The 25,489-nt window shown below is 49.4% G+C and overlaps 1 protein-coding gene across 5 annotated transcripts in view; it reads left to right on the top strand.

Moving 5' to 3' along the window:
- DUSP16 (dual specificity phosphatase 16) overlaps positions 1–25,489 on the top strand; it is a 76,207-nt gene that overhangs the window by 42,141 nt on the left and 8,577 nt on the right. For all 5 annotated transcript variants that reach the window (XM_068162384.1, XM_068162382.1, XM_068162383.1 and 2 more), the window contains 4 exons: positions 1,635–1,773; positions 17,970–18,133; positions 22,495–22,654; positions 23,488–23,611. In XM_068162384.1, coding sequence (XP_068018485.1) covers positions 1,635–1,773; positions 17,970–18,133; positions 22,495–22,654; positions 23,488–23,611 — 587 coding nt within the window. The remainder of the gene's footprint in view (positions 1–1,634; positions 1,774–17,969; positions 18,134–22,494; positions 22,655–23,487; positions 23,612–25,489) is intronic.

Here is a 25,489-nt window from a genome sequence, read left to right as displayed (position 1 = left end):
GGGGTCATTTTCCCTTCATTCCTTCTGTCTGTTTAAAGAACTGCCTGGAAAGCAACTTCAATGAAATACCTACAGATAAATTCTTTTAAAAAAACCCCACCAAAAGTAGGAGACTGAGTTTTGCTGAGCTCTGTGCTGGTCCAAGAGACTCTGATCTTTGGGATTCTTCATAGCCCTCTCTCTCCCCAAAGTGACAGAATAATGGGGAGGGATTTAGAAATACAGAGATTTTGAAGGCCAGGCTGGATGTAGCTGTGAGCAGCCTGCTGTAGTGTGAGGTGTCCCTGCCCATGGCAGGGGGGTTGGAACTGGGTGATCCTTGAGGTCCCTTCCAACCCTAACAATTACTCAGAATGCTCTCAGGGTTCTTGTAATGTTTTGCCAAGACAGTCCCATGCAACAAAGTGCAACGAAGGCAGGAAGCATTCTGCTGCTAAACATGGAAGGCTTCTTTGGGGTCTGTGGTGATAGGGACTGCTTAGCAAGTGCTCATACAGTGTGCAAAGAAATTGTAGCTCTGTCAGTCCTCACTCCTACTTGCTGTTTAAAACACTTTTTGGGTGAGTAGTTGGAAGGGTTTGGATTGTGGTGTGGTTTGGTTTGGTTTTTTAATCCATTGATGCTGGATACAGAAATAATCTATTACATTCTTGCTTTGGGATGTTGAAAACTGGAGCTTTTTACTACTACTAGTAGTAGTATCTAAAGCATATTTTATACATGAAGTTGTCTGAATGGCCAAAATATGTGTGTGCTGGAGGCAATTTAAGATCTCTTTAGACAGAAATAACAACCAGAAACAGAAGCTGAGGTAGGGCCTTCTTTTAAAAAGCTTAGTCTTTAAACAAACCAGCCAAGCTACTTGAAGGTAAAGCATTTTACAAGTGACCTAAAATTATCTAATAGTAGAAATTTGCAGAGCAAGCTTCAACTTGGAGCAAATGATCAGTTTACAGACTCTCAGAGGAACTAAAGCTCATCAGGTGTATTAACTGTAAAATAAAAACTGGCTTGCATATAGCTGTCTAAGAAACCATACAATCCTAGAATGGTTTGGGGTGGAAGGGACTTCCAAAGCTCATCCACTCCAGCCCCCCTGCAGTCAGCAGGGACATCTTCCACTAGAGCAGGTTGCTGAGAGCCTTGCCAAGCCTGGCCTTGAATATCTCAAGGGACAGGGCCTCAACTCCCTCCCTGGGCAACCTGTTGCAGTGTTCCACCACCCTCATTGTGCAGAAGTTGCTCCTCACATCCAGTCTAAATCCGCTCTTCTCTCATTTCAAAGCATTGCCCCTCGTTGTGTCCCTGCAGACCCTTGCAAACAGTCCCTCTGCAGCCTTCTTGTAGCCCCCTTCAGGTACTGGCAGGCTGCTCTTAGATCAGCCTGGAGCCTTCTCTTCTCCAGCTGAACATCCCCAGCTCCCTCAGCCTGTCTTTACAGCTGCTCCAGCCCCCTGATCACTTTGGTGTCCCTCCTCTGGATCCTGTTCCATCAGGTCCACATCCTTCCTGTACTGGATGCAGTACATGTACCCCAACTGCTGCAGAGCAAATGTGGGCACCCTAAGAGAGGATGAAGTAGTGCTTGAATAATTTCCCCCTTCATATCTGATCCTGTATTTCTTGTGTTTCAGATTGAGATTGATTGCAAGCAGGAAGTGGTGGTGTATGACCAAAACTCTAAAGATGTGACCTCTCTCTCATCTGACTGCTTTCTTACTGTGCTCCTGGGCAAACTGGAGAAGAGTTTCAGCTCTGTGTATCTGCTTTCAGGTATGAGAACAAGAGAAAAAAACAAACAAGTGGGACAAAATAATCACCTGGATAAGGAGAAAGAAAATGTTATTGTTGTAACAGATGTGTACATGGCTTTGCAGCAGTGCTGGTATGAACTTCACCTCCAGCCCCCCTTTTTCTGTGCTGCTTTATGCACCTAGTGACACTCTCAATATCTACAGTGCTTAGGAATTGCCTCTTGCAGGGGAGGGTATATCACATTGTTTGTGCTGTGTAAATGCAGATTGATTAAAGGGTTTTTTTAGACACATCTGCCATTTCTGGGTCAACAATAGGAAAAGAAATGTGCTTCCCTGGTCTTTTGATATTGTAGATGCTAGGAGGAAAACCTCTTCCTTGCTGAATTGGTAATTACTACATAAGAATAAGAGGAATGATCTCCCAGAGTTATGGAGATTATTTTCTGTGGCTTTTTAAAGTTCATCTCCTTTACTGGTAGTGCTCTAGGTAGCTCTCCCTCACCCCCCATGTCTTTTGTTTTTAATCCCAGGTCAAAGCATCCACAGAAATGCAGGTCCTTATAATGTAGGATCTGTTCTGTTAACATACACTGATAGAATGGTTTGGGTTGGAAAGGACCTCCAAAGCTGATCCAGTCCAACCCCCCTGCAGTCAGTGGGGACATCCCCCACTAGATCAGGTTGCTCAGAGCCTTGTCCAGCCTCACCTTGAATATCTCCAGGGGTGGGGCCACAACTCCCTCCCTGGGCAACCTGAACATTCAGTAATCCACCACCCTCATGGTGCTGAACTTGCTCCTCACATCCAATCTAAATCTGTTCTTCTCTCATTTCAAACCATTGCCCCTCGTCCTGCCCCTACAGGCCTTTGCAAACAGTCCCTCTGCAGCCTTCTTGTAGCCCTCTTCAGCTGCTGGCAGGCTGCTCTTAGGTCTTGATCTTAGGCCTTGAGCCTTCTCTTCTCCAGTTTGAACATGCCCAGCTCCTTAGTCTGTTCTTGTAGCAGAGGTGCTCCCTGGATCATCTTCATGGCTTCCTCTGAACCCTACTCCACACACTTATATTGTTAATTTTGTGGACCCAGAGTTCACAGGAAGGAACAAAGAGGGGCACAGAGTAGATGCAATGCTGGAAGAAGAGGGAATGAGGAATACAAGTGGGGAATCCACTGCAGTGGCTCAGTCAGTGACCTGGTGAAGGGTATCCAGAACCTAACTGGTGTTAGGCTGAATAATGATGAGGGAAAGTGAAAGGACTCCAGAGAGATGCATCCCCTCAGCCTGGTTTCTCTAAGGTTTGTGGTGACAGGGAGGTGTGTCACCTCCCTGGGAGAGGTGTGAGAGAAACTTTTCCTGAACTGTTACCAAAGTGAGTACAGAGAAGGTGAACAGTTCCTGCAGCTGGACCAGTGCATTTGATGCTTGTTTGATCTGTGATTACAGTGAACTAAGCTGTGAGTTATGGGCTACAGTGTTAGATTAAGGAACTCTCTGTGAGCCACCAAGTGTCTGGGGTCTGTGCACAGCAAATGCTTCCTGTAAGAGGTGCAATAGGTGATCTGCACTCCCTTAAATTTAAAACTGGTACTTTAAAACCACGCCAGCCTAGAAGCAGTTCATGTCTCTTAAGAAACCCTGTTATTGTTCAAATACTCCACTCTGTTCATCTGTCCTGAAGGGTTTGTAATGACTGGAAGCACAATGAAGCTCCACAGAGCAATAAAGAATATTCAAAACTATTTCCATGATAGAAAGGGACACAGCTCCCTAACAACTGGGAATTAGATCTCATGGCAAGGAGGAGCTGGGGGCCAGTTGGAGTTTAAAAGGCCAAGTAATGAGGAGTATCACTTCCGTCCTTCTGCTGTCCATCTAGAGATGAATTGCATGAGAGATGTCTTCCATCTCTCTCCTCTGCTGGACAGCATGAAGGAAGTGATCACAGAATCTTAGAATGGCTCAGGTTGGAAGGGACCTCAGAGCTCATGTCCTCCAACCTGCTCACCACAGGCAGGGACACTTCTCATCTACACTCAGCTGCTCAAGGCCTCATCCAGCCTGGCCTTCAACACCCCCAGGCAGGAAGCAGCCACAGCCTCCCTGGGCAGCCTATTCCAGAGTCTCACTACGCTCCTACTGAAGAACTTCAGATGCAGTCTAACCCTGCTCTCCCTCAGCTTCAATCCAGTGTCCCTTGTCCTGTCTCTAGACGCCCTCAGGAAAAGTCCCTCTGCAGCCTTCTTGTAGGATCCCTTCAGGTATTGGAAAGCAGCTCTAGGGTCCCCCCAGAGCCTTCTCTTCTCCAGGCTGAACAAGCCCAGCTCCCTCAGCCTGTCCTCACAGCAGAGTTGCTCCAGCCCTTGGATCTTCCTTGTGGCCTCCTCTGGACTTGCTTCAACAGCTCTGTGTCCTTCTCATGCTGGACATAGAGAACTAGAAATGATACAGAGAATAGCAGCAAGGATGTTCAAAGAGGAACAGCCTAGACAAGAGTGGGAGTAGAAATGAAAAATGTGAGAGAAGCCTCTAGAAGTTCATCATCAGAGTGTCTCCATCCTCAGACTTGCCTGTAGGAATGGACAGCATCAGGTAGGGAGTGTTCCTCAGCTTGTGGTCTGGGCAAACAGCAGTTGCATGGTTCACAATGAAACTGTGAGAATTGGCTAATTAGTGTTTTTATTTCTAGCTCATGGTAGTTGTCTGTTTATGCTGCAAATGCCAGTTAAACCATGTGCAAGACACTAGTGCACAGCAGCTGGCAGAGGTGAACTTAGCCATGTGCAGCTGGTAAGGATTCATTTGGATGTTAGAGGGGGAAGGAAAGAATCCAGGTTGGAAAGAACCTCCAAAGCTCATCCAGTCTGACCTCCCCACAGTCAGCAGGGACATCCCCAACTAGATCAGGTTGCCCAGGGCCTCTCTATCAGCCTCATCTTGAATATCTCTAGGGAAGGAGCCTCAACTACCTCCCTGGGTGACCTGTTCCAGTGTTCCACCACCCTCGTAGTAAAGAACTTCTTGATATCCAATCTAAATCTGCCTTTCTCTAGTCTGAAGCCATTGTCCCTTGTCCTGTCACTGCAGGCTTTTGCAGTCTCTTCCCCATTCTTCCTGTAGGCCCCCTTCAGGTACTGGAAGGCTGCTATCAGGTCTCTCCTGTGCCTCCTCCAAGCTGAACACCCCCAGTTCCCTCAGCCTGTCCTCGTAGCAGAGGTTGGCCCCAACCCCCTGATCATTTTTGTGGAAAGGGACTCCAATGTGTTCAAGCTCTTACAGAAAGGAGGGGGTTTGGTTTGGCTTGTCAGAAGCATTTGTGAAGAACTGAATCCTCTCTTTTGTTGAGTTGATAGTGCTGAGGATATTTCTGAGTGCAGAAACAGCTTGTGGCTGGAAAATCAGTGGTAGAAGAGGGTGAGAACAAAAGGGCAATCCAAGGAAAGTGTTTTTCACAGGTGCTTGTTGCAGGAAATGCCCCCAGCTAAGATGAATTGGTAGCAGAGTGATGAATGCCAACTGTATTCCTTCAGCTCTCAGGCATTCCCTTCTCTACTAAGAGTTTGCTCTGGTTTTAATATCTACACGAGAAAATACATTTCACAGCCTCCTTGTTGTCTTACATCCATTTGAAACCCTATCCACTTTACAAAGACAGCCTGTTGGGCTGTGGGTTGAAGGAGAAGGTGCTAGATGTGGTCTTCTGGAGGGTTCTGTGGAGGTTTTTGATAGGTGGCTCTAGGAAGCCAGATAAAATGTGTTGTCTCAGCAAGCTGCTGACGAAGACTCATTAATGTTTATGGCCCATAAAGAGAAGGGAGGTCAGGGCATTGTGTAAAAAGCAAAACCTTTGGACTTGAGCTTTCCCTGTGCCACTCAAATCTGGTTTATTTCCAATACTGACCTTAACTAAACATTTTGGGGTAGGAAAATATTATTTTATTATTATTTTTTCCTTTTGGTTGGAACAGAGTAAGCAGCAATTAACAAATATCTGAAATGCCTGCATCTGTTCTTCCTCCTTCCCCTCATTAGTGAGCACTCAGGGAGGTGCTGGGGTTTTTTTATTTAGGTTATTCTTAAAGGTATGCTCTGCCCTGGAGGGTGTTTTTCATTGAACTAACTAATGTAAGGACCTCAAAGGAACCCTTTACCAATTAGTTTAAGCCCTTGATCTAACCTCATAAAAATATTTATATGATCTGGTGGGGAATGTTTTCAGGAATTTAAATGTTTGGTTTGGTTCTTCACTTGTAAGACTGCATGGAATAATTAAATGTGGGGACTGAAGGCTTAACCCCACTCCTACTCCCCACATCTATTCCACTGAGTTAGATAAGATATAAACTTCTTCCTAAGATCCAGAGTGTCCAGAGAAGGGCAACAAGGCTGGTGAGAGGCCTCGAGCACAAGCCTTACGGGGAGAGGCTGAGGGAGCTGGGATTGTTTAGCCTGGAGGAGAGGAGGCTCAGGGGAGACCTTACTGCTCTCTACAACTACTTGAAGGGAGGTTGTAGCCAGGCAACCACCACCAGAACAAGAGGACACAGTCTCAAGCTGTGCCAGGGGTAGTTTAGGCTGGAGGTGAGGAGAAAGTTCTTCACTGAGAGAGTCGTTCACCATTGGAATGTGCTGCCCAGGGAGGTGGTGGAGTCACCGTCCCTGGAGGTGTTCAAGAGGGGATTGGACGTGGCACTTGGTGCCATGGTTTAGTCATGGGGTCTGTGGTGACAGGTTAGACTTGATGATCTTTGAGGTCTCTTCCAACCTTGGTGATTCTGTGATCCACTCTAACCCTGCTCTCCCTCAGCTTCAAACCATTCCCTCTTGTCCTGTCTCTAGACACCCTTAGGAAAAGTCCCTCTGCAGCCTTCATGGAAGATCCCTTCATGTACTGGCAGGCAGCTCTAAGGTTCCCATGTAGCCTTCTCCAGGCTGAACAGCCCTGTTTCCCTGTTTGGAAAGGGACTGTTTGCAAAGGCCTGCAGTGGCAGGACCAGAGGCAATGGTTTGAAATGAGAGAAGAGCAGATTTAGATTGGATGTGAGGGACAAGTTCTGCACTATGAGAGTGGTGGAACACTGCAGCAGGTTGCCCAAGGAAGCTCCATCCCTGGAGATACTCAAGGTAAGGCTGGACAAGGGTAACCTGCTCTAGTTGAGGATGTCCCTCCTGACTGCAGGGGGGTTGGACTACATGACCTTAAGAGATCCCTTCCAACCCAAACCAGTCTATAATTCTTCTGGGGTGGATGTGGAGCAATGGTAAATGTCCAAGAAGGACTAAGCTAAGCTTCAGTGTCCTGTAATACAGAATCACAGAAACAGGTTCACTGAACTCTCTGAGAACTTTTTAGTGCTGCAGGACCAGCAAATGTACCAGCAAATGAGGTGTCTGGGCAGAAGAGGGATTAAACATACTGGAAGCCTTTTGTGAGCTACCAGAATTGCCTGTACAGCTTTAACCTGCCCTCAGTGCCTGTGTGCTGAGGAGTAGATTTGTACATGCCTGTAAGTCAGAGATTCTTGGAATGGTTTAGGTTGGAAGGGACCTTAAAGATCATCTAGTTCCAACCCCCTGCCATGGGCAGGGACACCTTCCTCTAGCCCAGGCTACTCAAGGCCTCATCTAACCTGGCCCTGAACACCTCTAAGGAGGGGGCATCCACAGACTGTTCCAGGGTCTCACCACCCTCACTCTAAAGAATTTCTTTCTAATCTCCAGTCTAAATCTGCCCTCCTCAAGCTTAAAGCTGTTCCTCTCCCATCACTATTAGTCCTTGTAAAACTGGAGCCATGTCTTTCATTACAGAGCATCCCCCTGGACTGCAGATTTAATCAGGGTTGTGTATGCTGCAGCCTTGTTTGTAGAAAACTTGCTTCATGGTTGGAAATGAAGCTGTGATCCCTCACTCTTGAACAGGGGTCCCATAAAATTCTCTGTGCTGCTTACTGCACAGCTTGTCAGAGAATTACTAGCAGAGAATGACAGATTTTCTAGCTGCCCAGCATGAAGCCCACCTCTGTACTTGCAGGACCACTGAGCAGGGGAGCTGTAGGCCTTCCTCTCAAACGTGTGGCTGGGCTGTGAGTGCTGTCACCCTGTCAGAAAGCAGTGTTGACAGGTAATGGAGGTCCAGGCAGTGAACTACCTGCTGAGCCCTCCTGCCTTTGAGAAACATCAGCAGTGAGTTACTGAATGGACTTTGTTAACACAAGAGCTCTCTAGTAAGCTTCTAGAGAGCACAAAGGCAGTGTGACAAGAAGAAATGCATGAATTATTAATGCTCAGCTCAGTGAGGAGTGCAGGTGACGTGGACTGGACAGGGAATGAGCTCACAAGCTTGGTGAGTATGGAAGGAGTCAGCAGAGTTCAGGGCCACTGGGCAAAGGTCCTGGAAACGGAGCAGTGAGAGATTAGCCAGGGACTGTTGCAAAAGGCAACATTGCTGCTGAAACTTTGCAAACCATTGCTCACCTCTGACCTGTCCCTCACCTAAGAGGGTCACAAAGATCATAGAATGGTCTGGGTTGGAAGGGACCCCCAAAGGTCCAGTCTCCTCTGCAGTAAGCAGGGGCATCTTCAACCAGATTAACTTGCCCAGAAACCTGTAGAGCCTCACCTCGAGTGTCTCCAGGGGTGGGGCCTCAAACTCCTCCCTGAGCAACCTGTTGCAGTGTTCCACCACCCTCATGGTAAAGAACTTATTCCATGATCCAAGGTTTGGAATACCTGGTGTTCCCCAGCATAGGAAGGCACAAATCCAGGCTGGGTGCAGAGTGGGTTGAGAGTAGCTCTGAAGAAAGAGACTTGGGGTGTTGGTTGCTGAGAAGTTCCTCAGGAGCCAGCAGTGTCCTCAAGCAGCCCAGAAGGCAGCTGTGTGCTGGGCTGCAGCCAGAGGAGCGTGGGCAGCAGGGCAAGAGAGGGGATTATACATAGAATAGAGTAAACCAGGTTGGAAGAGACCTTCAAGATCATCGTGTCCAACCCATCAACCAATCCAACCCACCCAAACAGCTAACCCATGGCACCAAGCACCCCATCAAGTCTCCTCCTGAACACCTCCAATGATGGTGACTCCACTACCTCCCCAGGCAGCCCATTCCAATGGGCAATCACTCTCTCTGTATACAACTTCTTCCTAACATCCAACCTGAACCTCCCCTGGTGCAGCCTGAGACTGTGTCCTCTTGTTCTGGTGCTGGTTGCCTGGGAGAAGAGACCAACCTCTGCCTGTCTACAACCTCCCTTCAGGTAGTTGTAGAGAGCAATAAGGTCACCCCTGAGTCTCCTCTTCTTCAGGCTAAGCAACCCCAGCTCCCTCAGTCTCTCCTCATAGGGCTTGTGTTCCAAACCCCTCACCAACTTTGTTGCCCTTCTCTGGACTCATTCCAGCAAGTCAACCTCCTTCCTAAACTGAGGGGCCCAGAACTGGACACAGGACTCGAGGTGTGGCCTAACCAGTGCAGCGTACAGGGGCAGAATGATCTCCCTGCTCCTGCTGGCCACACTGTTCCTGATGCAGGCCAGGATGCCATTGGCCCTCTTGGCTGCCTGGGCACACTGCAGGCTCATGTTCAGCCTACCTTCGATCAGTAGATTCTGACACTTGTCTCTGCTCTGCTCAGACCCCATCTCCAATCCTGCCTCCAGTTCTGGTGTCTCCAGCAGGAGGACACAGAGCTGTTGGACTGAGTCCTGATGAAGACAGGCTGAGAGAGGTGGGGTTGTTCAGCCTGGAGAAGACTCCAGGGGCATCTCAGAGCTGCCTTCCAGTACCTGAAGGGATCCTCTAGGAAGGCTGCAGAGGGACTTTTCCTGAGGGTGTCTAGGGACAGCAGAAGGAGGAATGGATTGAAGCTGAGGGAGAGCAGGGTTAGACTGAATCTGAGGAAGAAGTTCTTCAAGACAAGGGTGCTGAGGCTCTGGAACAGGCTGCCCAGGGAGGCTGTGGCTGCCTCCTGCCTGGGGGTGTTGAAGGCCAGGCTGGATGAGGCCTTGAGCAGCTGAGTGTAGTTGAGAGGTGTCCCTGGGTGTGGTGGGGAGGTTGGAGGAGATGAGCTCTGAGGTCTCTTCCAACCTGAGGCAATCTAGGATTCTATATGTATGAAATGAAAGACTTGCATGGAAGATGCAAGGAGAAGGAAATCTTTGTCAGCCTTTTTTATGCTGGCATTTCTCTTAAAAACATTTGCAATTGGAAGCCCATTTAAAGGAATCCCAATGTAAAAATGCCAGTGTCTCCAGGGTGCATTTGCCCCTTCACTAAAGCAAGGCTGGACAGAAAGAAGCCCAGAGCTCTCTCCCTGCCATGTCACCAGAAAAACTGTTCCTGGTGGCAGAGAAGCAGGAAATCTGAAGAATATTACCTGGCAGACAGAGCTGGTCATTGCTGTCTCCAAGTGGCCAGGGCTCTGAGTCTGAGCTTTTCCCCACTTCTGCAGTCCCCTGTGCCAAGCTGGAGGATACCCAGCTCAGACTGGAAATTGGCATGAGGTAGCTGTGGTTTGTGTTGTCTGATAAATTCCTGTCTCGCATCCTGACACCTTGTACATTTGGATTTGGAGCTCCTGGTCTGAGCGGCCTGAAGTTCTGGATGTTCCCTGTAAGTCTTTGCAGTGCCTCAAAGAGAAGAACGCACCTTCAGATGGCAGCCACCAGGGAAGATCATCAAACTCTCTGCAAGTTGCAATAATTACAGTGAGAATGAGCTGTCAGATCCCCTGCCAGCATTTAGGGAGGAAAGGACAGCTGCACATTGCTGCCAGCTTCCCTGATACTTTGCCTGGTTGATGCCATCAGAAGCAAGCCTCTAATGGAAGAGGTAAAAACTTTGCCATGGGAGTGTAGCATTCTCCAAGTGGTCTCACAACCCGTGGAAGGAGATGAGAGCCAGAGAGGAGCTCAGCTCTGAACCAGCCTCTCCATCATTTTTTCCTGGGACCCTTGGCTGCAGGCAGCACTGTGTGAACGGCCTCACCCTGTTGTACTTCAGCTGCAGCTCTGAGCATTAGCTCAGAGCCCTGATGGTGTCAAGCACTGGCAGAATGGGAGCAGGGCTTATTACTTTCAGCTGTGTATCCACTCCCTGTCTGTTGAGAGCCAGCAGAGTTTGACCAGTGTGGAGCTCTCACAACATTCCCTAAACCCAAGAATAACTTCGGTAAGTTCGCTTTTGTTTTGGATGCCTCTGGATGCTTGTGAAACTTCATTGACTGAAATGCTGCTGAAAGGCTTTGGGTAGAGTTGTGGGGTGGGGGCTTAAAGGGGGGAGGAAAAAAAAGAGAAAGAAGGGGTTTGGGTAGGGTTGGGTTTCTTTTTTAAAGGGAAAAAAGGCAGAAAGAAGGTTTGGGTAGGGTTGGGTTTTCTTTTAAAGGGGAAAGAAAGGCAGAAAGAAGGGATTTGGGTAGGGTTGGGAGGGGCTTTAAAGGGAAAAAAGACAGAAAGAAGGTTTGGGTAGAGTTACAGGGTATTTTTTTAAAGGGAAAAAAGGTTTGTGTAGGGTTGTGGGTTTTTTTAAAGGCTAAAAGAAGAGGCAGAAAGAAGGGGTTTGGGTAGGGTTGGGGGGTTTAAAGGGAAAAAGCAGAAAGAAGGTTTGGGTAGGGTTGGGAGGTTTTTTAAGGGGGAAAAAGGCAGAAAGGTTTGGGTAGGGTTGGGAGGTTTTTTAAGGGGGGGAAAAGGCAGAAAGGTTTGGGTAGGGTTGGGAGGTTTTTTAAGGGGGGGAAAAGGCAGAAAGGTTTGGGTAGGGTTGGGAGGTTTTTTAAGGGGGAAAAAAAGAGTAGGGTTTTGGCTAGGGTGTGGGGTTTTATAAAGGGGAACAAAAAAGGCAGAAAGGGTTTGGGTAGGGGTGGGGGTTGGGGGTGTTTAAAAGGCAGGGGGGAAAAAAAGAGAAAGAGGCAGCTAGGGCAAGTGTGAGTGTGCAGGGTTGTTTCTTTACTTCTCCTTGGTCTGACTTGTCTGTGTGCCACTTGGGTGGGAGAGAGGGGGCTTGACTTCCTTCTCCCCGCACAACCTTGTTTAGTTAACCTGCCTATTAACCTTGGCTCACCAAAGGCAGAAGCAGCCCTCCAGGGCAAAAGAGCTTCCCTTGCTACCGTGCTTGCAACACACCGGCAGGAGGGGGCCACTTTCTGAGTGCTGCCGTAATCAAACCCTGGCTTTCCCAAACCAGCGAACATTGAATGCAGTGGAAGGGCTGTGGCTGATGAGAGGGGGGATGCAGCGTGGGGGAGGGGAAGGAGTGCTCCTCACTGGGGCTCTCCCGCCTCAGCTTGTGTCATGGAAAATGGCAAGTGGCCCTGCAAGAGCAGAGCTGGAATGCTGCAATGGTAAGGGCCTGTGGAGGTCTGCAGTTCCTTTCAACAGTGAAAGATTGTAGACTCATGAAGCTTTGTGAGTCAGAAAGTTTACAACTTGCCTTCCTTAGGGCAAGGGGAAAAAAATCTATACTGCAGCTTTTAGATAAACATTTAATGTTCCATGGGAATGTGCCTGTGGAAGTGCTGTGAAGTCCCAGCAGTAAGAGCCTCTGATGTGATGGTGGGGGGGGGGGGGAGGCAAAGCAAAGGTTAATTGTATGCATTTTCTCTTAGCTGCAGTGCTGTTTGAAGTGGATTTGATTTTCTTCAGAGTAGTTTTAGGCAGTGGTGTGTTGGGTGCTTAGCACTGCCCAATATTTACAGCCAAACAGATTCTGAATTGCTGTCAGGAGAAGAAAGAAAAAGGTAAAGGTGAATGCACTCCACTACATACCTTTGGGGGATGCAGTGGTGGGTGAGGCTCACCTAAAATGACAGGCTCTAAACATTGGTTTGTAGGACTAGCTGTAAATTTTGCTGCTCTTTGAGTCTTCACTTCCTTGCCAAAGGGATCCCAATATCCTAAATGGCTATATTGAAATGGATGAGTAATTGGAGCCATTAATGAGGGTGGATGTAACTCAGGTCATTGGAATCTTCTGCCAAATCTACCAGCTCCCAAGTCTCCACCTTGCAGCCCTTTACTAGTACATGCCCGTGGGCTTTGGGTTTTGACTCACCACTTGGATCTTAGACCTTCTCCACTCCCTGCTTTAAAATGATTGTGTTTGCTGCTGAGCTCACACTGATGAACTGGCAGACACTTAGGCCTTGTGGGGAAAGCAGGGAAGTTTTTTCATAGTTTCATAGTTTCATTCAGGGTTGGAAGGGACCACAAGGATCATCTAGTTCCAACCCCCCTGCCATGGGCAGGGACACCCCACACTAGATCAGGCTGGACAGAGCCTCATCCAGCCTGCTCTTAAACACCCCCAGGGACGGGGCCTCGACCACCTCCCTGGACAACCCATTCCAGGGTCTCACCACTCTCATGGTGAAGAACCTCCTCCTCACATCCAGCCTGAATCTCCCCACCTCCAGCTTCATTCCATTCCCCCTAGTCCTATCACTACCTGAGATCCTGAGAAGTCCTTCCCCAGCCTTCCTGTAGGCCCCTTTCAGATACTGGAAGGCGACAATTAGGTCACCTCGGAGCCTTCTCTTCTGCAGACTGAACAGCCCCAACTCCTTCAGTCTGTCCTCATAGGAGAGGTGCTCCAGCCCTCTGATCATCCTTGTGGCCCTTCTCTGGACACCTTCCAGCACCTCCACATCCCTCTTGTAATAGGGGCTCCAGAACTGGACACAGTACTCCAGGTGGGGTCTCACCAGGGCTGAGTAGAGGGGGAGGATCACCTCCCTCGACCTGCTAGCCACACTTCTCCTGATGCAGCCCAGGATCTGATTGGCTTTGCGGGCTGCAAGTGCACACTGAGAGCTCATGTTGAGCTTTTTGTCCACCAGCACCCCCAAGTCTCTCTCTTCAGGGCTACTTTCCAGCCAGTCACTGCCCAGCCTGGATTTGTGCCTGGGATTGCCTCGACCCAGATGCAGGACCCTGCACTTGCTCTTATTGAACTTCATGAGGTTGGCTTGTGCCCACCTCTCCAGCCTGTCAAGGTCCCTCTGGATGGCCTCCCTTCCCTCCAGCGTGTCTGCTGCACCACACAGCTTGGTGTCATCAGCAAACTTGCTGAGGGTGCACTTAATGCCACTGTCCATGTCCCCCACAAAGATGTTGAATAAGACAGGTCCCAGGACTGATCCCTGAGGGACTCCACTTGTCACTGGCCTCCACTGGGACATGGAGCCATTGACAGCCACTCTTTGGGTGCGGCCATCAAGCCAGTTCCTTATCCATCTAGTGGCACACCCATCAAACCCATGTGTCACCAGTTTGGAGACCAGGATGTGGTGCGGGACAGTGTCGAAGGCTTTGCTCAGGTCCAGGTAAACGACATCAGTTGCTCGCCCCTCATCTATTAATTTTGTCACCTAGTCTGTTTTCATGGATTCATTGGATAAAGCTGATTTTTTAAAACAATTTCCCCCCACACTTTGGCCTGCCTTTCCTGAACAGCCAGAATCCAGAGTGGGGCTGGGAAGGAGCATCTGACTGAAATGGCCCCGGAGAGAAAAGCCAAGCTTTGCTCCCTTACCAGTGTGCATTGTCCTTGGGCTTTTCCAGCAGCCTCCACGACCTCTAAGAACCAGACACGTTTACTGTCTCTCTATTTCTCCATCAGGATCTTCCTGGGCATGCTGTGTGGGGCATGCAGAGCTGCAGGGCCAGCTGGATCCATGAGGATATTGTGTAAAACACTTCACAGACTTTTCTTAGCCTGGACTTCTAGGGCAGCCAAGCTCCCAGGAGCTGCCATGATGTCTGTCTCTCTGCTGTCACCCACAAAAGATGTCTAAGCTTCTTGGTCAGCTTCAATAAGGTTACACAAAAGGAGTAATTAAATGAAAAATAATGGAAAGTCTTGTAAGCCCTCTGGAAGTGAGCACTGCTCCAGTGCAGAGCCTCAAATTAGTGTCTGTCCCCAAGCAGCAGTTTTGGGTTGAGCTGAGCTGATTGTGGTTTTGCTGGTGTGACCAAGCAGCAGTGCCATGTGAGCCCCAGCTATTCAGGAAAGGCCCTTGGGAGCTCAGGCTGCAGTAGGTCCCAGGACTCTGCTGTCAGATGGACACTGGTGGCAGGTGGGAAAGCTTCAGTTCTGCAAGCCCTCAAATGACTTGGCTGTGGTCAGTAGGTTGAGAGAGGCTCTCCTCCCTCTCTACTCTGCCCTGTTGAGGCTACATCTGGAATATTGTGTCCAGTTTTGGGTCTCTCAGTTCAAGAAGGACCTCAGGGAACTGCTTGAGAGAGTCCAGTGCAGAGCCATGAAAATGATGAAGGGAGTGGAACATCTTCCTTATGAGGAGAGACTGAGGGAGCTGGGGCTCTGTAGCTTGGAGAGGAGGAGGCTAAGAGGTGATCTCATCCCTGTTGATAAATATGTGAAAGGTGAGTGCCAAGAGGATGGAGCCAGGCTCTGCTGGGTGATGCCCAATGACAGCACAAGAGGCAATGATGGAAGCTGAGGCATAGGAAGTTCCATGGAAACAGGAGGAAGAATTAGTTCCCTGTGAGGGTGACAGAACAGTGGAACAGGCTGCCCAGGGAGTTCTGGAGATATTCAAGACCTGCCTGGATGAGTTCCTGTGTGATCTGGCATAGGTGATCCTGCTGTGGCAGGGGGGTTGGACTGGATGACCTCTTGAGGTCCTTTTCAGCCCCTAACATTCTGTGATTCTGTGATAGCCATGTTTGCTTACTATGACAGTCCAAAGCTGCCCTTCTGGTCTCCAGAAGCTGGAGAAGGTGGCAGGCTTTGCTGCCAGGCTGTGGGCACAAAGAGCAATTGCTGGGATTCTGCTTTGAGCAAGCTGCAGCTGCCAGGCTCTCAGGGAACACAGGAAGTGATGTGAACACATTTTTCTCATCTTAATTTTATTCCATTTCATGACTTCATTTACAAAGAAGTGGTAAGAAATTCTCCCAGAGCAAAGGCAGTGTAGGCTTGTTGATCACATTTTTCACTCACTCTTGTGAGAATCCTCCAATCCTGCCTCCAGTTCTGGTGTCCCCAGCAGAAGGAGGACACAGAGCTGTTGGATTGAGTCTGGAGGAGGCCACAAAGATGATCCAAGGGCTGGAGCACCTCTGCTGGGAGGACAGGCTGAGGGAGCTGGGCTTGTTCAGCCTGGAGAAGACTCCAGGGTGACCTTAGAGCTGCGTTCCAATAGCTGAAGGGAACATCCAGGAAAGCTGTAGAGGAAATTTCCCTGAGGGTGTCTAGAGACAGGACAAGGGGGAATGGATTGAAGCTGTGGGAAAGCAGGGTTAGACTGGATCTAGGAAGAAGTTCTTCAGTAGGAGGGTGGTGAGGTTCTGCTGCCCTGGGAGGTTGTGGCTGCCTCCTGCCTGGGGGTGTTGAAGACCAGGTTGGATGAGGCCCTGAGCAGCTTAGTCTAGTTGAGAGGTGTCCCTGCCTGTGGTGGGAAGGTTGGCAGAGATGAGCTGTGAAGTCCTTTCCAACCTGGGCCATTCTAGGATTGTAGTGCAGAGCCAAGCTTTTACTGTGTCCCTGGCCTAGAACCTTCAGCTTAGGGTTGTGGGTCTGTGATGGGCACTGCCTTAGCACAGCATTCTCCCCACTGCTGCCATGCAGTCCAGCCTCATAGTCATGGTAATCTCAGATCAGTTCCCTAAGAATAGATGCAAGTGATTTCCTTTTTTAATTTCATGTTGTAATACTGAGCAGGGATTGCTGCTGGTGAAGCTTTTTGTTGTGAAATCTGCTTGGTGTGGCTTCTTTTGTTCACTGAGCTGATACACACATGGTTCTTCACTTGGTTTCTTTTGGGGGTTCCCCCCCCCCCCCCCTATTTATTAAAGATAGAGTTTTTAAAATTCCAAGAATAGGCAGAATTCAATCAAAGGCAGTGCAAGCCTTGACAAAACAGTTTATCTGCAGACATTGGCACCTGGCAGATTCAGCAGGTTAATACTTCACTTCGTGGGTGTTAAAAAGGTGCCCCTGTTACAGGAAGGATCTGGAGGTGCTGGAACATGTCCAGAGAGGGGCCATGGGAATGATCAGAGGGCTGGAGCTGCTCTGCTATAAGGACAGACTGAGAGAGTTGGGGCTGTTCAGTCTGGAGAAGAGAAGGCTCCAAGGAGACTTCATTGTGGCCTTCCAGTATCTGAAGGGAGCTACAAGAAAGTCTGGGAGGGACTGTGTCAGGGAGTGATAGGACTGGGGGAATGGAGCAAAACTAGAAATGGGTAGAATCAGATTGGATGTTAGGAAGAACTTCTTCCCCATGAGGGTGGTGAGAGACTGGCACAGGTTGCCCAGGGAAGTGGTGGAAGCCTCATGCCTGGAGGTTTTGAAGGCCAGGCTGGATGTGGCTGTGAGCAACCTGCTGTAGTGTGAGGTGTCCCTGCCCATGGCAGGGGGGTTGGAACTGGATGATCTTCGAGGTCCCTTCCAACCCTAACAATTCTCTGATTCTATGAGAACAGTCAAGAAAAGCCCAGAAGGTGCTGCTTTAAGCAGCTGCCTCCTCCAGTGGCTCTCCAGTCTGGTTTGCAAAGATGAAGTATGAGTATAGGCTGAGCTTGGGTGTTAGATAGGCTTGGAAAAAAGCAGATGGCTTTTGTCAGAACATGGTGAAAAGCAAACATCAATAAGAACATATTGATGGCTTTGCCAAATTGAGCAAACAGTACTTTGGCCTAATGAAGTCTAATTATAGACCTAACACAGGGTGAGGTGCTCAGAAAGGAGCTTGCTGGGGTGGAATGGAAAAGGTTTGTGGTGGGTGCTGTGGCTTTAAAGTCTCATTTCCATATATCACTAATTATGAGAAAAAGCACCAAAGACTTCTGAGAGATGGAAAGAGAGGAACATTCCAAGCAGAGTGGGAATGCACAGGCAGGCTTTGCTTGCTGATGGATGGTTCTGCACACTCATGGCACCTCTGGAAGAGGCTCACAGAGTCACAGAATGTTAGGGGTTGGAAAGAACCTCCAGAGAGCATTCAGTCCAACCCTTCTGCCAGAACAGGATCACCCAAAGCAGGTCAACCAGGAACAAATCCAGGTGGGCTTGGAATATCTCCAGAGAAGGAGACTCCACAACCACTCTGGGCAGCCTGTTCCAGGGCTCTGACACCTTTACAGTGAGAAAACTTTTCCTTGTGCTGCCCTTTAATACCTCCCCATCTCCTGCCACAGATGCTGCTTTCCAGTGACTGGTCAAGCCCTACAGCACTGCTTGTGGATTCAATCCATCCTGTTCTTCTCCTAGGTGGATTTGCTGACTTCTCCAGCTCCTTCCCGGGCCTCTGTGAAGGAAAATCCACGCTCATCCCTACTTGTATTTCTCAGCCCTGCCTACCTGTCTCCAACACTGGCCCAACCAGAATCCTGCCTCACCTCTACCTTGGGTGCCAGCGGGATGTCCTCAACAAGGTGAGCGTTCTGGGTGCCATGTTGTTCACTTGGATGAGTCTCTCACCTCCTTGGACCTTCCTCCACGCTTCTGTCATGTGGCATCTTTACAGCTACTAAACATCTACAGTAAATAAAGGTAATAGCTGTCTGGAATAAGCCATGGAAATCTGTCTGATACACAAGACCACATAATTAATCTACATGCCACATGATATGAACCTTGGGCTCCTTGCTCCTTTGTCTTGGAGATGCTGTGGTACCTTCCTCAGTAACCTGTCCACCACTATCAAATCTGCCATCACAGCAGGGCAGCTACGTTCCTGTGCATAGCTCTGGCTGGTTTGCTTTGGCAGGTCTTGGATATTAACACATTTATGATAACAGAGTAAGACAAAAGAAGGTTGGAAGGGAGCTCAGAGCTCATGTCCTCCAACCTCCCCACCACACCCAGGGACACCTCTCAACTACACTCACCTGCTCAAGGCCTCATCCAGCCTGGCCTTCAACACCCCCAGGCAGGAGGCAGCCACAGCCTCCCTGGGCAGCCTATTCTAGAGTCTCAGCACCCTCCTACTGAAGAACTTCTTCAGATTCAGTCTAACCCTGCTCTCCCTCAGCTTCAAACCATTCCTCCTTGTCCTGTCTCTAGACACCCTCAGGACAGGTCCCTCTGCAGCCTTCCTGTGGCATCCTTCAGGTGTTGTCTAGCTTTTGTATTTCCTCCAAGTGCTGTAAAAGATGCCACTTGACTGCCACGATTCGTACAGCGAGGGACTACTGCCAACAAAGATTTGTGCACCTAATGAAATGTCAGACCTGGAGAATCAGTGACATTTTGTGGTAGCACTGCACTAAGGAATGTTTCCTGTTCCTAAAGAGATGTGCAGTCAATAGTCTCTGTTCCTTAAGAACAGCCTGAAATATTTAGGCTGAGCTACAGCAGTCACCAAAGCCATCAAATGCAGCACTTTGTAGGGTGCTGAAGGAGCTTGTCTCAGATTGCTGCAGCTCTTTATTCCTAGACACATGCACAGGTGTTTGTCTCCATAAGGAGGACCAACTCCTGCATCTCAAATCCCTTCAGAAGGGAATTTTTATTCCTGCTGCTGCATGTGCCCTGTTGCCTCCCAGCTCATCTGACAGCCCTGCTCATTACTTGAAGCTCCAGCAGCCTTCAGAAGCTCGCATTGAATGCTTGGACTGGGGAGAGGGGAGGAGGGCTTCACCCTGGCATATTGGCTTAATTATGCACTATGTATTATTAATTGTGTATTTAGGTTTCTCACCTGACTTAGAACAAATGCACTGCATTTTAGATCTGCCACCCTGCCAGTACCTGAAGGGGCTCCAAGAAGGCTGCAGAGGGACTGTTTGCAAAGGCCTGCAGGGACAGGATCAGAGGCAGTGGTTTGAAATGAGAGAAGAGCAGATTTAGATTGGATGTGAGGAACAAGTTCTGCACCACGAGGGAGATGGAACACTGCAGCAGGTTGCCCAGGGAGATAGTTCAGGCCCCATCCTTGGAGATCTTCAAGATGAGGCTGGACAAGGCTCTGAGCAATCTGCTCTAGTGGGGGATGTCCCTGCTGACTGCAGGGGGATTGGACTGGATGACCTTTGGAGGTCCCTTCCACCCCAAGCTATTCTGTGATTTCTCAGCTGTATGCAAGACAGTTTTGATTTTTGACTTACTACACCTGATGAGATTTAGGTCCTTTTAAAGGTCTTTGTTGGGCTATGTGAAAGAAAGGCAAACTAACTTGTAACCCACACAGGAGTGACAGTGTTCCTTCTGCAGGTTAAAGTAAGAGAAAACAACCTGTGGTTGTAGGCCTGAAGGAGCTTTCTACCTACACCCCATGTTTTGTCCCAGCATTTAAGCTGTGAACCTTTTCTGCTTTGCTACTTGCTGAACTATTTAATTTTCTTCCAGCCCTGGATTTTTATTTCCTGGAGCAAAATAACATTTTTAGAGTGCCATTAGTTTTCAGATTAAACAAGTCATAAAGTGTAAATAGGCTGACAAAAGAGCATTTACCTGCTTCTCACCGAGCTGTTAGCACTGGGATTTCTGGAGCTTCCTCCCATCGTAATTCACTTGGTCCTCCTTGGGTGCCTCACAAAGAAGGCACTGTTATGGTTATTGTATGGGAGCATGTGGCACAGGAATGATTGATGCTTCACAACAGAAGGAAGCAGAACTTCTTTCTTCAGCCTCAAAGACAAGCACTAACACATTTTTGGGTGGTTTTCTGGCTCAGAGGTTTCAGGCTTGGCGTCTGAAGCCTTTCTCTTCTTGTTTGGAGACTCAGTTCCATGTCAAACCCCTGTGGAATCGTGGTGGTTGGACTCTGCAGCCCAGCAGCACTTCTGCTCTAAAGAAAAGTCATGAGGTTTTCTATTCTTCTAATTGTACCAAGCCTAACAGCATCCCTTGGCCATGTTCTGAAGAAACATGCATCGTGCCAGTCCATTTGTTAGAGATGCCTTCATTGCCTCCCTTCTTTACCCATGATAAAGGTCAAGACCCTGCACACCATTTCCTAGTTACTCTTTCAGGTTTTCTCCACTCACCTTGAAGCAGTGGCAACAGCAGGTGGGGTGCTTTGGAGACACTGGTTCAGTGTAGTGATCTAAACCAGAGAACCCTAGAATGGCTCAGGTTGGAAGGGACCTCAGAGCTCATCCACTCCAACCTCCCTACCATGGGCAGGGACACCTCTCAGCTAGACTCAGCTGCTCAAGGCCACGTCCAACCTGGCCTTCAATACCCCCAGGCAGAAGGCAGCCACAGCTTCCCTGGGCAGCCTATTCCTATCACCACTCTCATACTGAAGAACTTCTTCCTCAGATGCCGTCTAACCCTGCTCTCCCTCAGCTTCCAACCATTCCCCCTTGTCCTGTCTCTAGACACCCTCATGAAAAGTCCCTCTGCAGCCTTCCTGGATGATCCCTTCAGTGATTGGAAGGCAGCTCTAAGGCCCCCCAGAGCCTTCTCTTCTGCAGGCTGAACAACCTCAGCTCCCTCAGCCTGTCCTCATAGCAGAGGTGCTCCAGCCCTTGGATCATCTTTGTGGCCTCCTCTAGACTCTCTCCACCAGCTGTGTGCCCTTTTTCTGCTGGGGACACCAGAATGTAAGCAACTAGATTGTAAAGCATGAAGCAGAATTCCTGTAAAGCTGCAGTTAGTGTCATGTGAAAATGGTCTCATTCAAGGTCTTCATCTCCTGCTCAGCTCTTCCCTGCAAGGCTTTGAATGAGTTTTGTGCATTTCCTTAGAGATAAGCACTTTGCAAACACTGTAAGAGGTGACTGCAGGAAGCCTCAATTTCTTTTAGTGTGTCTCACCAGTATCTGTGCTGGAGCAAGCTTAGTCTTAGATAAGGGATTCATAAAATAGATATTCAGGGCAGCAAACTCCCTGTGGGAAGTGTCTGGTTAGCTGGTCAGCTTGCAGGGTGAGGATTTAAGTAGCACAAACTTCATTCCATGAGGTGGTGCTTCCTTGTGGCAGGAAGCATTCTGCCATTCTTGCTGCTGTTAACTTGGTTTCCATGGGCTTTGTACTCCCTGTGTTACCTGCACACACTGTTGGGGCTCTCATTAAACCTTGCTTGGAGAATTTGAGCCAGCAGTGTGCCCAGGGGGCATGGAAGGCCAAGGGCATCCCGGCCTGGATCAGGAATAGTGTGGCCAGCAGCAGTAGGGATGGAATTCTGCCCTGTATTCGGCACTGGTGAGGCCTCACCTTGAGCACTGTGTGCAGCTCTGGGCCCCTCGCTTCAGGAAGGATATGAGGTGGTGGAGCAGGTCCAGAGGAGAGCAACCAGACTGGGGAGGGGGCTGGAGGGAAAGTCTGATGAGGAAAGGCTGAGGGAGCTGGGGGTGTTCAGCCTGGAGGAGACTTAGAGGGGACCTCATCACTCTCTATAACTACCTGAAAGGAAGTTGTAGTCAGGTGGGGGTCAGGCTCTTCTCCCAGGAAACTTGTGACAGGACAAGAGGGCATGGTATGAAGCTGTGCCAGGGGAGGTTTAGGCTGGATATTAGGAAGCACTTCCTCACAGAAAGGCTGATTGGGCACTGGGATGGACTGCCCGGGGAGGTGGTGGAGTCACCATCACTGGAGGCCTTTAAGACAAGATTGGATGTGGCACTTGGTGGCACGGTTTAGCTGATGTGATGGTGTTAGCTCATAGGCTGGGCTTGATGATCTCAGAGGTCTTTTCCAGCCTCAATAACTCTGTAAAATGTCTTTTTTACACACAAAAATCCACCTGGAGCAGTTCCTCCACCAGCTGCAGTTTGGCTTTTAGCTTTGTAATGTGTCAGAGGTCTCGTTTGACTTCTCTGGGCTTAATCTCCCTCTGTTTTGGCAGGATCTGATGCAGCAGAATGATATTTGCTACGTACTGAACGCCAGCAACACTTGTCCAAAGCCAGATTTTATTCCAGAGTCCCACTTCCTGAGAGTGCCTGTGAATGACAGCTTTTGTGAGAAGATTTTGCCCTGGTTGGATAAATCAGTGGATTTTATAGGTGAGGAGAAAATTTTACTGCTCTCTTTAAAACAGTTTCTGGATTCCCTTTTTTGTCTGCCTTGCTGTTTTTGGCTGGAGAAGACCTGAATGCTCTCTGGGTGGTATGGATCTATCTATGTACTTGGTAAACACAAAAGCAAAATATCAGGGAGAGATTCTGCCACTGCATGCTCCAGGATTTGTGGAATAAAGACCCCTTCAAAGAGCACAACTCTGCTTCCTGGCAGCCCAGTAGATGCCTGCTCTACAGCTTCAGAATTAGATGAGTGGGCAACCCAGACCCTGTCCTCAGTTTTGAGAAGTGATCTAGCCAGATCTGGACTGGCCAAGTGGTTCCAGCAGGAATGCTTGCTCCTCACAGAATCATAGAATTGTTAGGGTTGGAAGGGACCTCAAGGATCATCTAGTTCCAACCTCCCTGCCATGGAGGGAGGTTGGAACTGATCTAGTGTCTGTGATCTGAACCTGATCTAGTGTGCCACCTCACACTAGATCAGGTTGCTCAGAGCCACATCCAGCCTGGACTTCAGAGCCTCCAGGGATAAAGCTTCTACCACCTCCCTGGGAGGTGGTAAAATTGGGAACAGTCTCCTCTCACAGCCATCTAAAGAGGGTTGTCTGTGTGTCCATTACAAGGTGCAGTAAGCTTCCTCACCAGCTTGCTCTACCCTTTAGCTGTGCAGTGCTAGAGAAAAGAAGGGATTTTTGTGCAATGCTTCCAGAAGCACTGCAGGGGCCTGGGCTGCTTTGAACCAGCTATGCATGGCACTGCTTTCTGTGCAAGCTGTACTGCTGCTGGGTTTGACACTTGCTCATCTCTTTGCTGTGCAGAGAAGGCCAAAGCCTCAAACGGCCACGTCCTGGTGCACTGCCTGGCTGGCATATCACGCTCTGCCACCATCGCCATCGCCTACATCATGAAGAGAATGGACATGTCATTGGATGAAGCTTACAGGTAGGGACAACCTTTCCCTCCACACTAATTCTCAGGCTTGCTGGCTTCTTTTTGAGGGGCATGACAAAAGGTAGGGTAGGAGCAGATGTGTTACTTGTCTGGCAGTTCATAGGACTCTGCACGCTCGCTCTTTCGATCACAGAATGGTTTGGGTTGTAAGGGCCCTCCAAAGGTCATCCAGTTCTACCCCCTGTAGTCAGCAGGGATATCCTTTCCTAGGTCAGGTTGCTCAGAGCCTTGTCCAGCCTCACCTTGAAGATCTCCAAGCGTCAGGGCCTCAACTACCTCCTTGGGCAACCTGGGCAGTGTTCCAGCTCCCTCGTGGTGCAGAATTTGTTCCTCACATCCAATCTAAATCTGCTCTCTGTCACTTTAAACCATTGCCCCTTGTTCTGTCCCTGCAGGCCTTTGCAAACAGTCCCTCTGCAGCCTTCTTGTAACCCCCTTCAGGTACTAGAAGGCTGCTGTTAGGTGTGCCTGGAGCCTTCTCTTCTCTGGGCTGAATGACCCCAGCTGCCTCAGCCTCTCCCCCAGTGGAAGTTCTCCAGCCCCCTCTGGACCCACTCTGAACAGTTCCATGTCCCTCTTACTATGGAGGGCAGGGGGCAGGGCACCAGAACTGGCCACAGTGCTGCAGGTGGGGTCTCAGCAGAGCAGAGTGGCAGAATCCCCTCCCTGTCCTGTTGCTCTCCCTGCTTTGGATGCAGCCCAGCACACAGCTGCCTTCTGGGCAGTGACCATTGCTGGCTCATGTTTGTCACCAACTGACACCCACAAGTCCTCCTCCTCTAGGCTGCTCTTGAACCACTCCTTGCCCAGCCTGGATTTGTGGTTGGGATTGCCCTGATTCAATTGCAGGACCTTACACTTGGTCTTGTTGAGCATCATGAGGTTGGCTTGGGCCCACCCCTCAAGCCTGATGGGAGCAGAAAGATGAACATTGTATAGTCCATTGCGGCGCAGGATTTCTGTTGGGCTTTTTTTTAGCTGAGGAACAAAGTCATGCACAGAGTAGGAAAACAAAGTTGCATGTAGGAGGTGCCTGACCTCAGCCATCTGCCATGGCATTTAGAGAGTTCCCAGTTTTTCACTAGGGCCGGCTGACAGCTGGGTGGGTGTGCAGTGAGTTGTGTGGATGGTGAAACAGGTTTGGTTAGGAGGCACAGTTGAATGCTGACTGTTACACAGGTACAGAGAATGTGGCTGTGAGCCTGAGTCACTAACAAATGTCTGTGGGCTCAGGTGGTTGGGCTGCAGTGGTCTGGAGGTTACAGCTGCAGAGCACAAAATGCTTTTGGAGTGATGATGGATGAGGAGCTGGACATGAGCAGGCAATGTGAGCTTGCAGCCCCGAAGGCAAATCACATCCTGGGCTGCACCAAAAGCAGTGTTGCCAGCAGATCCAGAGAGGTGATTCTGTCACTTTGCTCTGGTGAGACCTCACCAGGAGTACTGTGTGCAGGTCTGGAGCCCTCAATACAGGAAGGACATGGACATGATGGAGCAGGTCCAGAGGAGGGCCATGAATATGATTGGGTGGTTTGGGCACCCTTGCTGTGAGTACAGGCTGAGGGAGCTGGGGGTGTTCAGCCTCAAGGAGGCTCTGGGGATACCTAGTATCAGCCTTCCAGTACCTGAAGGGGGCTACAGGAAGGATGGAGAGAGACTGTTTGCAAAGGCCTGCAGTGACAGGATGAGGGGCAATGGCTTCGAACTACAGAAGGGCAGAATTGGATTGGATGTTAGGAACAAGTTCTTCACTATGAGGGTGGTGGAACACTGGAACAGGTTGCCCAGGAAGTGGTTGAGGCTCCTTCCCTGGAGATATTCAAGGTGAGGCTGGAGGAGGCCCTGGGCAGCCTGATCTGAGTCCCAGGA

This window comes from Melanerpes formicivorus, unplaced genomic scaffold (genome assembly GCF_026170545.1).
Source record: "Melanerpes formicivorus ecotype bairdi unplaced genomic scaffold, bMelFor1.0.p_v2 SCAF_64, whole genome shotgun sequence".
Lineage (NCBI taxonomy): Eukaryota > Metazoa > Chordata > Aves > Piciformes > Picidae > Melanerpes > Melanerpes formicivorus.
This window is presented reverse-complemented; position numbering and strand designations above follow the sequence as displayed.